The sequence below is a fragment of the Salvelinus fontinalis genome, chromosome 3, assembly GCF_029448725.1.
Source record: "Salvelinus fontinalis isolate EN_2023a chromosome 3, ASM2944872v1, whole genome shotgun sequence".
NCBI lineage: Eukaryota > Metazoa > Chordata > Actinopteri > Salmoniformes > Salmonidae > Salvelinus > Salvelinus fontinalis.
Genome location: NC_074667.1, coordinates 31,665,138 through 31,681,341, shown reverse-complemented (window position 1 = coordinate 31,681,341; position 16,204 = coordinate 31,665,138). Strand labels below are relative to the sequence as shown.

General features: G+C 42.3%; 1 protein-coding gene across 4 annotated transcripts in view; it reads right to left on the bottom strand.

Annotated features, from left to right (window-relative positions):
- The window catches only part of LOC129843861 (SLIT-ROBO Rho GTPase-activating protein 3-like), a 63,812-nt gene that overhangs the window by 31,986 nt on the left and 15,622 nt on the right, over positions 1 to 16,204 (bottom strand). For all 4 annotated transcript variants that reach the window (XR_008757887.1, XM_055912376.1, XM_055912375.1 and 1 more), the window contains exons 2-4: positions 6,749 to 6,944; positions 3,118 to 3,280; positions 1,224 to 1,286 (exon numbers count right to left, since the gene is read on the bottom strand). Coding sequence is in view for 3 of the 4 variants with exons in the window: in XM_055912376.1 (XP_055768351.1) it covers positions 1,224 to 1,286; positions 3,118 to 3,280; positions 6,749 to 6,944 (422 nt within the window). In the remaining variant the exon portion in view is untranslated. The remainder of the gene's footprint in view (positions 1 to 1,223; positions 1,287 to 3,117; positions 3,281 to 6,748; positions 6,945 to 16,204) is intronic.

Genomic DNA, 16,204 nt, shown 5'->3' with positions numbered 1-16,204 from the left:
TACTTCAATCAATCAATCACCTAACCAAACCTACATGTACATATTACCTAAATCAATCACCCCAACTACTTCGTACCCCAGTACACGACTCGGTACTGGTACTCCTTGTATATAACTTATATATAGCCTCGTTATTATTATTTTATTGTGTTACTATTTTCTTTTAATCCATTTGTAATGTTCTTACTTTTTAACTGCATTGTTGGTTGAGGGCTCGTGAGTAAGTATTTCACGGTAAAGTCTACACTTGTTGTATTTAGCGCATGAGACAAATGCAATTTGATTTGGTTTAATCAAATCAAACTGAAACAACCTGGGACAGGTGTCTTTGAGCATTCATTATTGTGTGTGCGTGTGCTTGCTTATGCATACTCTTCATGTACACAGTCAATTTACAGACAGAAGAGAAGGATGCCAATTCACTTTAACAACAGATCTGTGTTTGATCCTGTGTAGCATGGGCTGAATATGTAAATATGTGACGATACACCTTGGCAGTGAGCAGACCTCCACTGCAGTGGAAACTGCTGAGTCGGCTTGGAGCAGAGCCAATGGCAAGTACAGTTTCTCCTTCAACTACAACGTCTCTCACAGCGGGAGGAAAAATGCTAATTCTTAATGTCCTCCAGGGCAGAAAGAAATGACCTGTGCAGCAAGGCTGTGCTGCTGGAGTGCTGATAAAGCTATTCTGCTCTGGGCAACCCAGAGACAACAGAGCAGAGAGTCAGAGGGTCTGAGGTGGGTCTAGCGGAATGGCGTTAGCTTCAGGAGGCTAACTAACAAACATGGGGAGTGGATGGAAGGAGACACTGTACAGTAAAAAGATATCGGGAAGAGAAAAGGAAGGAGAGAGAAAAAAAAGAGCAAGACCGAGAGCGTGAGAGAGCGAGAGAAAGAAAGAGGGGCAAGTGAGAGAGACAGAAAGAAAGATGGGCGAGAGAGAGGGAGAGAGAGGCGAGAGAGAGAGACAGAAAGAAAGAAGGAAAGAAAGAAAGAAAGAGGGGCGAGAGAGAGCGAGAGAAAGAAAGAGGTGCGAGAGAGGCCACAGGGAGAGAGAGACAGAAAGAAAGAGGGACGAGAGAGAGAGGCGAGAGAGAGACAGAAATAAAGAAATAGGGGCGAGAGAGAGCAAGAGAAAGAAAGAGAGGCGAGAGAGGCCACAGAGAGAGAGAAACAGAAAAAAAGAGGAACGAGAGCGAGAGAATGACATGTTGTTTACTCACAGTGTAGAGCTCATTCGTGACTTTTACCAACTCCTCATGCATCTGCACCCCGATATCTTTGCTCTGAAAAGAAGCAGAGGAAGCATGAAGTGTGCAAATCAATCTCACAGGTGACAGGAAGAACATGTTTACCATTAACAGACCTGGTTGTTTCCCTGAGGCATGAATACATCGGTTTCCCGGGATCATGTGTCTGTATGGAAGAGATGCGTTTCCCTTTGACGTGTTTGTATGGGAGAGATGACTGAACACCACGACATGTTGTTTCTCTCTATTTATGAAAAGGCTGTGTACAGGAAGGCAGCTAATAGACGAGGAAGTATGGAAAGCAGAGTGGTTTAAATAATCCTGTAAGAGTAGGAACGGTTTTCCTCTTCAGTAATACACTACAGTGTGTTGCAGGTTAAAAGTGCAGTATTTCGGCGTCGGTGATGGTAGGTTGTCACGGCCATGATTGTTATGGCCAGCAGCAGTGAGTTAAGCCTAATCAACTCCACTTTCATCAGAGATTGGTGCTATGGCAGCAACACTACCTTTACACATAAGAACAACTTAAACAGTATTCATGAACATTATTTTTAGTTTAGTATATTCATGTTGCACAATATTTGCTTCTACATTGAACCCGGATGGTATGTGGTATGGAATGCAGGGCCGGAACATAATTACAAATCATTTGTTGACTGCAAATTGACCCCAAGAAGCCCAAACAGATATAATATATCACTGAAACAACCATTTCAAACCATGCTAACATTGGTCTCCTAGTGTGGGAATACTTGAGGACAGATTTCCAAAATTAAAATAACTTGGAGCTGATTTCCTGGTGTTTTTACAGTCTTTGGTGCAACCATGACAATTATATATATTTTTTGCTCAGAAAACTTAAGGGGCCAAATAAAACCACCTGTGGGCAAAATTCGTCAGTTGGGGAACCCTGGCATAGATGGTGCTACTGCTGTCATCCTTGACATTGTAACAAACTTTACACCACAACTCCCCATTTCTTGCAGTGGGAGAGATTTTATCATTTTTCAACAGGCAATTACTCAGTCACCTCTCTCTGAGCTGCCCATCAGGCAGCAACAACTCAGCCCACCAGGCAGTAACAACTCAGCCCACCAGGCAGTAACAACTCAGCACACCAGGCAGTAACAACTCAGCCCACCAGGCAGGAACAACCCACCAGGAAAGAGTAACCCAGCCTCATCACGGCTCCCCCTGACAGCATATCCATTCCCAGAGGACATAAATCATGTGAGACCTCAGCCGGTTGCTGTGGATCGATACTGATCTGTGCTTCCCCCAGCCAGATCGTTCCATCATACTGCAGTCCCTGAACCATGGCCACTCTCTGCTCTAACTCTCTCTCTCTGAGACATGCTTTATAGCTCTGATGGGTCCTAGGCTATAGCTAATGTGTATACTTAGGTGAAGATTAACAGGGACATTTCATGCAGCAATGTATCCTTCAGTCATTTAATGACATAAAAATTGCAGGATAGAAGCGGAGATTATACTTGTAGTTTGTTTACCAGATGTAGTTTGTTTACCACTTTAGAAAGACAAAGATGTTGTGAAGAACAGGAAACGCTGGAGGAGGGAGCAGGTGACACAGAGAAAGGGAAGAAAATACATTTGAAGGTGGGGAACACATCTCTCAGCTGTAGGTCTGACATCCAGAGGTAGATGAGGTTGGTACTAGCCCAGCCTGACAGCACATACTGTAGGTTAGTATCCCAGGCGTGTGTGTACAATCACCCCTATGTGCTTCCTCTTCACCTTTCCCACTTTCAAATTCCTTTCCCTCCCTTTCCCTGTATCACCTGCTTTCTCCTCCAGCTTCTGTGTGCATGTGCTTGTGGTGTGGGGGGGGGGGAGGGGGTGTCCTGACCTTTTTGAAAAGTCTGATGACATCCTCTCCGACGTGTGCCAGGCGGAAGATGACATTGTTGTTGTAGAGGTCGCTGAGGGTAGCATGATCTCTGCTCTCTCTCCTTGTCTGGTTCAGAACCAAGTACCAACAGTTCACTGTCGACAGCAGGTTCTGGTCCTTCCTGGAAATAACGGGGGGGGGGGGGGGGGTGTTAATGCAACCAATATTATTGTTTGTCCCCAATATCGTTTAGCTTTTGGAATCTACCAGTGTAGTTTAGCAGATACTAGTGTGGAAATTAACAGCAGAGAAGGTGAGGTGTTGTTAAATGAAAGCCTGTAGGTGAGATGAAGCTTTGATGTGGAGATGAGATATACGTTTATCACATTCTCTTCATTTCCTGTAGAGGAGGAAAAGGAAGTAGCACACAGTGAAAGACGGAAACTAAGTCTCACCATCACAGTCAGATAGGCATCTTTGGCTGAGCACGCACCTCTCTTTATATAACTTCACACAGGGCCAGATAGGCGTCGTCTGCTGAGCATTCTGACTGAAGTAACATTGTGTGAGCGGGGAGGTATCTTTTAGACTATGAAATTTTGCTAAGCATGCACCGCTCTGCACATCACACTCAAAAGCCTATTTGAGAAGGAACCTCTAGTCTTTTCTACAAACACACCAATAACCACAGGTTGAGTAATGAACAAGTGACTTAGGAGGAGTCTGCACAACAACAGCAAGCTAACCAGTCATATAGCACTACACCACTCAGAATAAACTGCATGACATTGCTTCAAGATGACGGTGAGCCCGTTTCCTTAATGCAAAGTAATTGTTATAATGAAAAGATAGTGTACAGGTCGAGGTTCCTCTCCTTAATTATTACTGACACATCATAATGCATATCAGAGTCTTCTACAGGAGCAGAGTCTTGATCTCAGTCAGTCTCTCCAAGTCAGGGTTGGGGTCAATTCCAATTGAAGGCAGTCAATTTAAGGGATTTGGGATTTGGGATTTGAATTTAAAATAATAAAAAATATATATATATATATATATAAAAAATTGCATTTACTTTTCAGTTTATAGAGAAGTGATTGCAAAACCTGTTTTTGTATTTTTGTATGAGAATTTACTTCCTGAATTGACTGCCTTCAATTTCCAATTGACTCCAACCCTGCTCAAAGTCTTTCCCACTCTGGGGGCTCTTGACTCCTGTCTCTCCAACCATACAAGTGAAAAGATGTCAAAACAGACAATAAAAAGAATAAGGAAAGAAGTTCCTGGCGTGGATAGTTAAAAGAGACTCGGTTTAATATGTTGCTACAGGTAGCCTAGGCTACTCCACAGCCCACACATCTGAGGCTCTCGTCAGCTCCTTCCTTTTTATCCAGCATCCTTTGAATAAAAAGTCCCCATAGCTTCCCTATCTGTGGTGGAGGATGTGAATGATTGATCCTGGACATACAGTCGGCTTCCAGGAACTCAATTGGGGCCCGACCCAGCAAGAAGCTCTGCACTAAATCAAAAGTAAACTATCTTGGCAGAATTATAGTCTAAGACATTCTTATAGAGGTTATATACTCTAAGAGCTGTCTCTGAGCTGTCCATTGCAGATAACAGACCACTACTAGCAGGGGAGCAACACTGCAGTGATGTGCACTGCACGGAACTGGAGATGGTATAATGACCCTTTTCCCCATGCATGCATTCTTCTCGAGCAACTTGAAAACGTTTTTTCTGTTTGTCATGTGCCTCTTCTTTTAATGAGTTTGACACTGAAATGAAAACCTGAAAAGATCAAAATGGATAAAAAGGGAAGGAGACCACCGGGGGGTTGAGGAAATAAAAAGAGAGAGCTCGCTCTGGAGCGAGGGCGGGAGAAGAGGGAGGCATGGATGGAATTATTAAAAACATGGAGATTCTAGCAGCCAAGTGAGTGCAGCACTCGGTGAGTTCTGAATCCCACCTTTGAAAGACAGAAATAATGATTGCCATTTAATGTGAGGAGGGTGCAACTGGGACAATGGGGTGTCGATAGAGAAGACTAGAGAAAGATATGAAAATAGAGAAGGAGAGGAGACTAGACAAAGAGGGGAGAATGATACATGTATTCTCTGATAGTTTACATGGTATCTCATCCATATAGATTCCACTAAAACCAATTGACCATAGAGGAAGCTACTCAAAAACCAACGAGGATGTCAAGCAAGAGGATGCATAGTCAGGTCAAGTGCAAGAGTCATAAGGATGTGTGTGTCTTTGTGTGTGTGTCTCTGCGTCTGTGTGTGTCTCTGTGTCTGTGTCTCTCTTTCGCTGCATGTGTGGGTGTATCTCTCTGTGTGTGTGTGTGTGTGTGTGTGTGTGTGTGTGTGTGTGTGTGTGTGTGCGTGCGTGTGTCTCTGTGTGTGTATGTGTGTGTGTGTGTGTATATATATGTGTGTCTCTCTCTCTCTCTCTGTGTGTGTCTGTGAGCATAGGCACACTCACTGGGGATCCAGGCCCACCTACTGGGGAGCCAGGCCCAGCCAATCAGAATGAGTTTTACTACACAAAAGGGATTTTTTACAGAAATACTACTCCGTTTCATCAGCTGTCCAGGTGGCTGGTCTCAGACAAGGTGAAGAAGCCGGATGTGGAGGTCCTGGGCTGTGGTTGTGAGGCCGGTTGAACATACTGCCAAATTCTCAAAAACGACACTGGAGAAATGGAAATTGGATTCCCCCCTGCCAGTTGCAATGTGGCTATCAGAAGTTAATAGTTGTATCCCACTGGAGAAAATTACTTACCGCTTGAAGAATAAGTTAAATACATTTTACAGAATTTGGCAACCTTTTATTGACTATATGGAGAATCTCCCCCACATCACATTGAATGAATCTCTATATTATCCTTATATAATGTTTCACACGTAATGTATAATATGTAGCCTACAGCAGGTGACCATATGATCCAATGTCTCATTATAATTTTTTTTATTGTATGTTTGTATATATAATTATAATTTGTTTTATTTTTTCTTTCTTTGTTACGCTCATCTGTCACTGTCACTTTGTCCTATTGTTGTCTAATATCTTTTCACGTTTGTCTTGAATGTTGTTAATTGGAAAATGCAAAAATGCAAAAATAAAATTTTTAAACGACATTGGAGGCGGCTTATGATAGAGAAATTAACATTATCTGGCAACAGCTCTGGTGGACATTCCTGCAGTCAGCATGCCAATTGCGCGCGCCCTCAAAACTTGAGACATCTGTGGCATTGTGTTGTGTGACAAAACTGCACATTTTAGAGAGGCCTTTTATTGTTCCCAGCACAAGGTGCATCTGTGTAATGATCATGCTGTTTAATCAGCTTCTTGATTTTCCAGACCTGTCAAGGGGATGGATTATCTTGGCAAAGGAGAAATGCTCACTAACAGGGATATAAACAAATTTGTGCCCAAAATGTTAGAGAAATACACCTTTTTCTGCATTTGGCAAATTTCTGGGATCTTTTATTTCAACTCAGGAAACATGGGACCAAAACTTTACATGTTGCGTTTATATTTTTGTCAAGTACATACCATTTCTGTTTATCATACAGTCGTATGATAAGACAATAGCACAATTACAGGATTAGCACAGACAGTACACACAACACAACAATACTCACTTAAAGTGCTGATGTTCCCTGGAGGAGCGTATCTTGCCGGAGAAGCGCTCGGCCAGTTTGTCCAGGCCTCTGGAGTACTCCAACTGCAGCTCGGCCTTGCGGCGGAAGAATTCCTGCAGGTCCTGCAGAAGCTGTAGCCGGGACTCTGACTGCTGCTCAAGACATCGGAACTGCTCCACCAACTGGTTACGGATCTCTGACAATTAGAAATGAGGAAAGCACATCTTCAAAAGAGGGGCAGTGTGAAAAAGGTAAACGTGTCTTTCGGACGTAAGGGTGGGCAGGCAGGAGGCAAAGGTACATACAAAAGAACAAACAAAAACACATTTCTCCAAATAAATGTTTAAAGTGTGTGTGCACGTGTTGGATCTTGCTGTCCTTTGCCTATGGAGAGTGCTCTATGCTTCCTGCTGGGGTGTCACTGTCTATAATGTGTTATGCTGGGCTCTCCATGCTTGCTGTTGAATACTGTAGCTGAGGTGCTGGCCTGCTCAGGCCAGGGTTGTGAGCCAGAAGCCAGCACAGCGAGATAGAGAGCAGACTATATCAGCATCCCCTCACACGGTGTCAGCCCATATAGATCACAAGCCTCATTACATCAAATCATCTTTTAGGGACTCAAGTCACAGTAAGCCACTGTGGAACTGGTGTGACTCTGCTGATGTGAGGGCTTTGGAGATACAGGCGTTCAGTAGCTGCACATAGTAGTACATAACTATCGATGATTACTATGCAAAGCTGTGTTAATATTCCTATTGGTAACCTCTTCAAATATTATAGTGTATAGTATAGGCTTGGGCGGTATACCAAATACACCGTATACTGGGGTATTTGGAAATACCGTTGAAACTATTTATTTGAAGTTTTTCAATAAATGTATATTTTCTAGCTGCTGAAATAAATACCTGCAGTCAACTTGTGCAATACGTTAGGAGATAAAGCAGATGACGTTCTTCATTTCACCTGTCACATTATTTAACATTATGAAGCTTACCGCAGTTCCCCAGAACAGTTGAGCCAGTCATGTGTTTGTTTGCAAATAGCACAACAGGAGAAACGGGAGCAGGTGAGTCCAGCTGTGTATTGACAGGGGTTGCGTTTTATATCGAAAGTCAACAGTGTTTTTTTGATTCAATAGAGTGATCAGGGATGTGCAACTTTAGTTTTCCTTCACAGAAAATACATTAGTGCAACACATTCGGCTTAATTTTCATCAGAAGACAAGAGAAGTGCAACACTATTTGGCTGGCAGCCACACAAGTAAATGAGTTTACAATGAAAAAGCAAGATCTTTTTTTGTAAAAACGATGCATGGCCATTATATTTCTAATGTTTAACATTGAAATAATGTAGCCAGCTACATTTCCTAATGTTTTGCTTAAAGTTAATATTGCATTTTACAGGAGAAAAGTAGGCTGGCTACACTGAGAGAAGTACCAGAGACAAGTAGCTATACATCAGTTCGAGCGTTGTCTGCCGATAGAATGACAGTTTGTGAATTCTCATCTGAGTGGAAAAGTGCAACTGAAGCACAAAATGTGTCTGATGCAGAGCAGAAATTACAATAAGAAGCATTTTACATCTGTGTTTACAAAGGGCAGCAAGATATTTCTTACGCATTTTATATTGTTTCCTGTATGAAAAACGCAGAATCTTGTGTTAACCGTGACCCCTAAGTTTACCTTGCTAGTTAACTAAGTAAGTAGCTGAATTAATAAAGTGACGGGGCATCATATTGTGTTAGTTTTGTGCCGTGTTTGAGACGTCAAAGCCCTTCATATGAGTTAGTGGCAGCTATACAAATATCTTAATTTAATAGTATTTTTTCTCCTCTCCGTTCTCAGACAGTTTTCTCATCCCTCCTCTTCTCTGAGCAGAGCAGGTAGGCCTGTTGCCCTGGCGAATCCAGACTCCACACAGACACAGCGTGTACACATGCTGCTCCAGAGCCAGTACTGTTCTTCCTTCTAACAAGCATGCGTCAAAACTTTGTTAATTTGCATAATGTCGCTTGTTCATGTTCGCTTGTAGATGTCCAAACTCACCAAAAATTAAATTCCGTAGCTCCTACCTATATATGTATAACTTTATGAGCTGGATTGCCTGTCTATGCAATTCGTTCATTTTCTTTGGCATTCATTAGCTTATTTAGCTAGCAGCCTCCATGGAAATGTGCTATTACTTGTGCTAACTTTGTTAGCATTCTGGTAACAGACGACCAATGGGCATTTATTGGAACACCCTTGTGTACAAAGCCGGTAATACCGTATATCCCGGGATGAAAGAAGGACGGTATGACGATATGAAAATCTGAATAGCGCCCAACCCTAGTTTGATATGCTGCTTAAAGATACACTTAAATCAATGGCGATGTGAGATTGCAAAGGTTTCTACATTGCGTGTTATTTTAGGTTCAATTTAGCCATACGCCATTAACTCATAATCCCAGTCAGGTATTTTGATTATAATTGAAGAATGCTGACCAAAAACGATTGGCATTTCGATTGGCATTTCCCCCATTCTTTGACAAGCATAGTTTCCAAACCGCCGAAAGCTTGTAATTCAAAGAATGTGTGCCATTTTAAAATGACAAACTTTTCTTTGTGGTCGCTCGCAGAACAATGTGTAGATCTCAGAAGGCTGCCCTGACCTACATCCTATTCTCCATCCTGTCTGCCTAAATCAGCCAGACATGCATCTCGCGTCTAAAGGCTCCTTCTGCAGCTACGAGCACACACTCACACACACAGAGACTGACATTCACTCACACGCATGCAGACAGAGACACACATGCAGCTCTGTAAAATCCAATGACTCACTTACAGCGCAGTTAGTAGCACAGTACAAAGATCCAAATAATAATGTAAAAAAACAACAGTATTTAAGAGTTTAGATTCTGTAGATGAACAGATGGTCCAAGGCATTTCCATAACGTGGTGATGAACTGATCTTTTCTCTCGATTCCCTTAACAGAACCAGTCCAAGTGATTAAGCAATATGGAGATCATGATTGAACCCTTCCAAGTCTCCAGCTTGGCAGCCTTTACCCATCATGCACTACCCAGCAAACAGACAGGAAGTCTTTAGAAATGTATCAATGAACCAGATTATACTGCCCCTTGCATATAAAAGGCACTTTTGTTTACTTCTCAATGGGGTTTTTGTATTGATGAATAAAGCAGCACAAAAATAGCAAGAGCGTGTGTGTGTGTGTGTGTGTGTGTGTGTGTGTGTGTGTGCCTTCTATTTCTTGGACGGCTTGTTGGAAATGTATCCCTCATGGTCTCCATGGCTGCCTGGATAAGGAACCCTGGATGCATCTCCACTAGTCTGGCCAGAGTTCCACTTCTGTGTTCCACTTCTGTGTTCCGTCCCCTCCCAGAAGCCCTTCTGTTTATTGGCATAATGGGCTGGGACAAGGGAACCTTTGAGGTTGTGTCTCAAATGGCACCCTATTCCCTATGTAGTGCTCTGGTCAAAAGTAGTGCACCACATAGGGAATAGGGTGCCATTTGGACCACAATATGAGTCTCTCAATAACAATTAATAGCCTGTACAGTTGAAGTCGGAAGTTTACATACACTTGGCTAAGGTGTATGTAAACTTCCGACTTCAACTGTATGTGCTGCTGAAAGGAGTCAGTGAGAAAAAATGACGGTCCTGCTGCCAGCCAGCCTCGCTACCCCATGTGTAAAAATAGAGCATCAAACAACATGATTTCCTCTTATTATGTAACCGTAATACTTCCCGCATCCAACTATCAGATTATGGGTAATTTATAATAAATGAACATCTAAGTGGAAAATCAAATAATGGAGGGTAATCAATGGGTGCATTCCAAACCAGTGGGAGTGGAACATTTTTGGAATCTCAGATTGTTTTGGCAATTCTCACATTGGATCTGCATTGGCAGGAAGGATGTTCAATATGCTTTTTACATTTGTATCCCATTTTAGGCCCCCTTTAAGACTCTCAAAACTACCCTGTTAGATTTAGCTTATTTTTTGGCATATTGTTTGTAACAATATACTCTTCAAATACGTCAAATTTTCAGAGGGGGCCCTGTACTTTTAATGATATGACTAATTTTATACACAGAAAACCAATCAAAGCACTCCTTTAGAATTGCATATTCAACAAGTCACCAGCAGAGGGAGGTCCCTTTGAATCCATTTTCAAATCAAATCAAAGTATATTTGTCACATGCCGAATACAACAGGTGTAGATCTTACAGGTAGACCTTACAGTGAAATGCTTACTTACAGGCTCTAAACAACAGTGCAAAAAAGGTATGAGGTGAACAATAGGTAAGTAAACAAATAAAAACAACAGTAAAAAGACAGTGAAAAATAACAGTAGTGAGGCTATAACAGTAGCGAGGCTATAACAGCAGCCAGGCTATATACAGGCACCGGTTAGTCGGGCTGATTGAGGTAGTATGTACATGTAGATATGGTTAAAGTGGCTATGCATATATGATAAACAGAGTAGCAGTAGCGTAAAAGAGGGGTTGGCGGGTGGTGAGTGGCGGGACATAATGCAGATAGCCTGGTTAGCCAATGTGAAGGGGAACTGGTTAGTTGGGCCAATTGAGGTACTATGTACACAAATGTATAGTTAAAGTGAATATGCGTATACAGTTGAAGTCAGAAGTTTACATATACCTTAGCCAAATACATTTTAACTCAGTTTCTCACAATTCCTGACATTTAATTCTAGTAAAAATTCCCTGTCTTAGGTCAGTTAGGATCACCAATATATTTTAAGAATGTGAAATGTCAGAATAATAGTGGAGAGAATGATTTATTTCAGCTTTTATTTCTTTCATGACATTCCTAGTGGGTCAGAAGTATACATACACTCAATTAGTATTTGGTAGCATTGCCTTTAAGTTGTTTAACTTGGGTCAAATGTTTCAGGCAGCCTTCCACAAGCTGCCCACAATAAGTTGAGTGAATTTTGGCCCATTCCTCCTGACAGAGCTGGTGTAAATCAGTCAGGTTTGCAGGCCTCCTTGCTCACACACGCTTTTTCAGTTCTGCCCACACATTTTCTACAGGTTGAGGTCAGGGCTTTGTAGTCCGGAAAGGCATTTAATTACCTGTTCAGGAGTCTTATGGCTTGGGGGTAAAAACTGTTGAGAAGCCAGTCATAGACTGTTCTCTCTACTACCGCATGACAAGCCGTACCGCTTGTCATGTGGTAGTAGAGAGAACATTCTATGACTAGGGTGGCTGGGGTCTTTGACAATTTTTAGGACCTTCCCCTGACACCGCCTGGTGTAGAGGTTCTGGATGGTAGGCAGCTTAGCCCCAGTGATGTACTGGGCCTTACGCACTACCCTCTGTAGTGCCTTGCTTGATGTTGCAGCTGTAGAAACATTTGAGGATCTCAGGACCCATGCCAAATCTTTTTAGTTTCCTGAGGGGGAATAGGCTTTCTCGTACTCTCTTCACGACTGTCTTGGTGTGCTTGGACCACTCTAGTTGGTTGGTGATGTGGACACCAATGAACTTGAAGTTCACAACCTGCTCCACTACAGCCCATTTGATGAGAATGGGGGCGTGCTCGGTCCTCCTTTTCCTGTAGTTCACAATCATCTCCTTAGTCTTGATTACGTTGAGGGACAGGTTGTTATTCTGGCACCACCCGGTCAGGTCTCTGACCTCCTCCCTATAGGCTGTCTCATCGTTGTCGGTGATCAGGCCTACCACTGTTGTGTCGTCTGCAAACTTAATGATGGTGTTGGAGTCGTGCCTGGCCATGCAGTTGTGGGTGAACAGGGAGTACAGGAGGGGACTGAGCACACACCCCTGGGGGGGCTCCAGTGTCGAGGATCAGTATGGCAGATGTGTTGCTACCACCCTCACCACCTGGGGGTAGCCCGTCAGGAAGTCCAGGATCCAGTTGCAGAGGGAGGTGTTTAGTCCCAGGATCCTTAGCTTAGTGATGAGCTTTGAGGGTAACATGGTGTTGAACGCTGAGCTGTAGTCAAGGAATAGCATTCTCACATTAGGTGTTCCTTTTGTCCAGGTGGGAATGGGCAGTATGGAGTGCAATAGAGATTGCATCATCTGTGGATCTGTTGGGGCGGTATGCAAATTGGAGAGGGTCTAGGGTTTCTAGGATAATGGTGTTGATGTGAGCCATTACCAGCCTTTCAAAGCACTTCATGGCTACGGACGTGAGTGTTACAGGTCGGTTGTCATTTAGGCAGGTTACCTTAGTGTTCTTGGGCACAGGGACTATGGTGGTCTGCTTGAAACATGTTGGTATTACAGACTCAATCAGGGACATGTTGAAAATGTCATTTAAGACACCTGCCAGTTGGTCAGCACATGCGTCTAGCCCCGCAGCCTTGAGAATGTTGACCTGTTTAAAGGTCTTACTCACGTCAGCTACGGAGAACGTGATCACACAGTCGTCCGAAACATCTGATGCTCTCATGCATGCCTCAGTGTTTCTTGCCTCGAAGAGAGCATTGAAGTGATTTAGCTCGTCTGGTAGGCTTGTGTCACTGGGCAGCTCGCGGCTGTGCTTCCCTTTGTAGTCTATAATAGTTTTCAAGCCCTGCCACATAAGACGAGTGTCGGAGACGGTGTAGTACGATTCAATCTTAGTCCTGTATTGGCGCTTTGCCTGTTTGATGGTTCGTCAGGGGGCATAGCAGGATTTCTTATAAGCTTCCGGGTTAGAGTCCCGCACCTTGAAAGCGGTAGCTCTACCCTTTAGCTCAGTGCGAATTCACTGTGTTGGTGGTGCTCATAAAATGTATCATACCTTCAGAAATTGCAGAAAGCCCACTCTGGAATTCACTGTACTTGTGGAGTATATAGGTCCATACAATGTCTTAAAATTAACAAAATCAAAAAGGGTTGTTTTGAGATATTAATAATTTTAATGTTGAATAAATTAATGTGAAATATTTTAGAGAACACTAAAAGAAGTTCAATGATACCAAGATGTTGTTCTGTATCATGTACGGGGTCACAGATTATCGGCTCTTCCAGGATGCAAAAAAAAATCAAAAAATTTCCACTTAAAGAGTATTTCCATCCAAAAGGACTCACGAGCACCAACATGAATTTCCAATTGGGTGTAAAATGAAAGCTAAGAGTTTATATTTTTGCGAAATGAAGGCATAAATACATGTTTCAAAAATTTTCCATCTTCAAAATTTGGCATAAGTAAAGGTTTGGATTTCTGGATAAACAGATGGAAAAGGAGTCTTAGAAAACATTCTCTCTCTAAGTTCTTTGTGGAATTTCTTTCCTTTTTAATGTGTTTGAGCCAATCAGTTGTGTTGTGACAAGGTAGGGGTGGTATACAGAAGATAGCCCTATTTGGTAAAAGACCAAGTCCATATTATGGCAAGAAAAGCTGAAATAAGCAAAGAGAAACTTTCAAGAACTTTGAAAGTTGCTTCAAGTGCAGTCGCAAAAACCATCAAGCGCTATGATGAAACTGGCTCTCATGAGGACTGCCTCAGTAAAGGAAGACCCAGAGTTTCCTCTGCTGCAGAGAATAAGTTAATTAGAATTAACTGCACCTCAGATTTCAGCCCAAATAAATGCTTCAAGAGTTCAAGTAACAGATACATCTCAACATCAACTGTTCAGAGGAGACTGCTTGAAATCAGGCCTTCATGGTTGAATTGCTGCAAAGAAACCACTACTAAGAGAAGCATGGAGGAGGTGGTGTAATGGTGTGGGGGTGCTTTGCTGGTGACACTGTCAGTCATTTATTTAGAATTCAAGACACTGAACCAGCATGGCTACCACAGCATTCTGCAGCGATATGCCATCCCATCTGGTTTGCGCTTAGTGGGACTATCATTTGTTTTTCAACAGGACAATGGCCCAACACACCTCCAGGCTGTGTAAGGGCTATTTGACCAAGAAAGAGAGTGATGGAGTGCTGCATCAGATGACCTGGCCTCCACAATCACCCGACCTCAACCCAATTGAGATGGTTTTTGATGAGTTCGACCGCAGAGTAAATGAAAAGCAGCCAACAAATGCTCAGCATATGTGGGAACTTTTTCAAGACTGTTAGAAAAGCATTCCTCATGAAACTAGTTGAGTGTGCAAAGCTGTCATCTAGGCAAAGGGTGGCTACTTTGAAGAATCTAAAATCTTTGTTTTGTTTAACACTTTTTTGGTTACTACATTATTCCATATTTGTTATTTCGTAGTTCATCTTCACTATTATTCTACGATGCGATGTACTGCACTCTACTGTCCTGAACTATACTCTACTCTGCTGTATTGTACTGCACTGTGCTCTGCTGTGTTGCGCTGTGATGCCCAAACTTGTGAAACATGAGAAGAATTCATATCCTTAATTATGCATTTCTGTGTAGAACAGATCAGGCACCCATGACATAATTCCGGTACCGTAATTCAATTACCAGGTGTAAAACCACTTCACTTACTGTAGTTCAATAAACAAAATGTATTTTTCAAACTCAAGGTGCCATGTCATAGCTGATAACCCATTCTTTCTGCAGACATCTTCGAATCTTAATTTGGAGCCGATATTTAACAGAGTTTTGGGAAAACGTGTTCATAAACTGAGGGAGATTTTACCATAATTCCGTTACCAAAGTTTGCATCTGCACTGTTCTTCTACTCAATTAGTTTTTGTAAAAAATGTCAGTGGAAATGTTAAAAGTAGTCCTTGTACATAGAATTGTATGGTTTGTTAAACTTTGAAATGTTTTTTGCTTTGCATACAGTTTTAAAAAGTGTAAAAAGAGAGTAAAAGCATAATTCTGTTACCGTGGAAATGCCCAAAAAGCATTTCAAACATCCTTCCTCTCAATGAGGTATCTATGTAATAATTGCGAGAACAATCTGAGATACCAAAAATATTTTCCGCTCCCGCTGGCATGGGATTGTCCACATAGTGCAACACTTTTGACCAAGGCGCATATAGGTAATAGGGTGCCATTAAGAATTCACTCTATGACAGGATCAAAATGACTGTTTGATACTATAATGTTATCAGTGTGATCAAGATAATAGCCCCATGATGTTTGCCTTCTCTTCCTAGAGCCCTAGCTCTAGTTATTTATGGTCAGTAAAGGCTATGGAAGGATGGTACTCTATGTGCAGTTTGTGCACAGTTCTCTGGATGCTGCAGGGCTCTAGAGTTACAGGACGGCCCTTGAAACCCATTCAGAATCGATGCACAGGTTGCACCTCCGGAAGTTGTTATAATTACTGTTTAAGTCTATGGAATGGGGTGAGAACCATGAGCCTCCTTGGTTTTGTATTGAAGTCAATGTACCCACAGGAGGACGGAAATCAGCTGTCCTCCGGCTACACCATGGTGCTCCCCTACAGAATGCTGTTGAGGCTACTGTAGACCTTCATTGCAAAAGTGTGTTGTAATCAATTATTTGGTGGCATATTTAGTATACTTTTGTCTAAAAAGGATAACTTTAATGTTTAA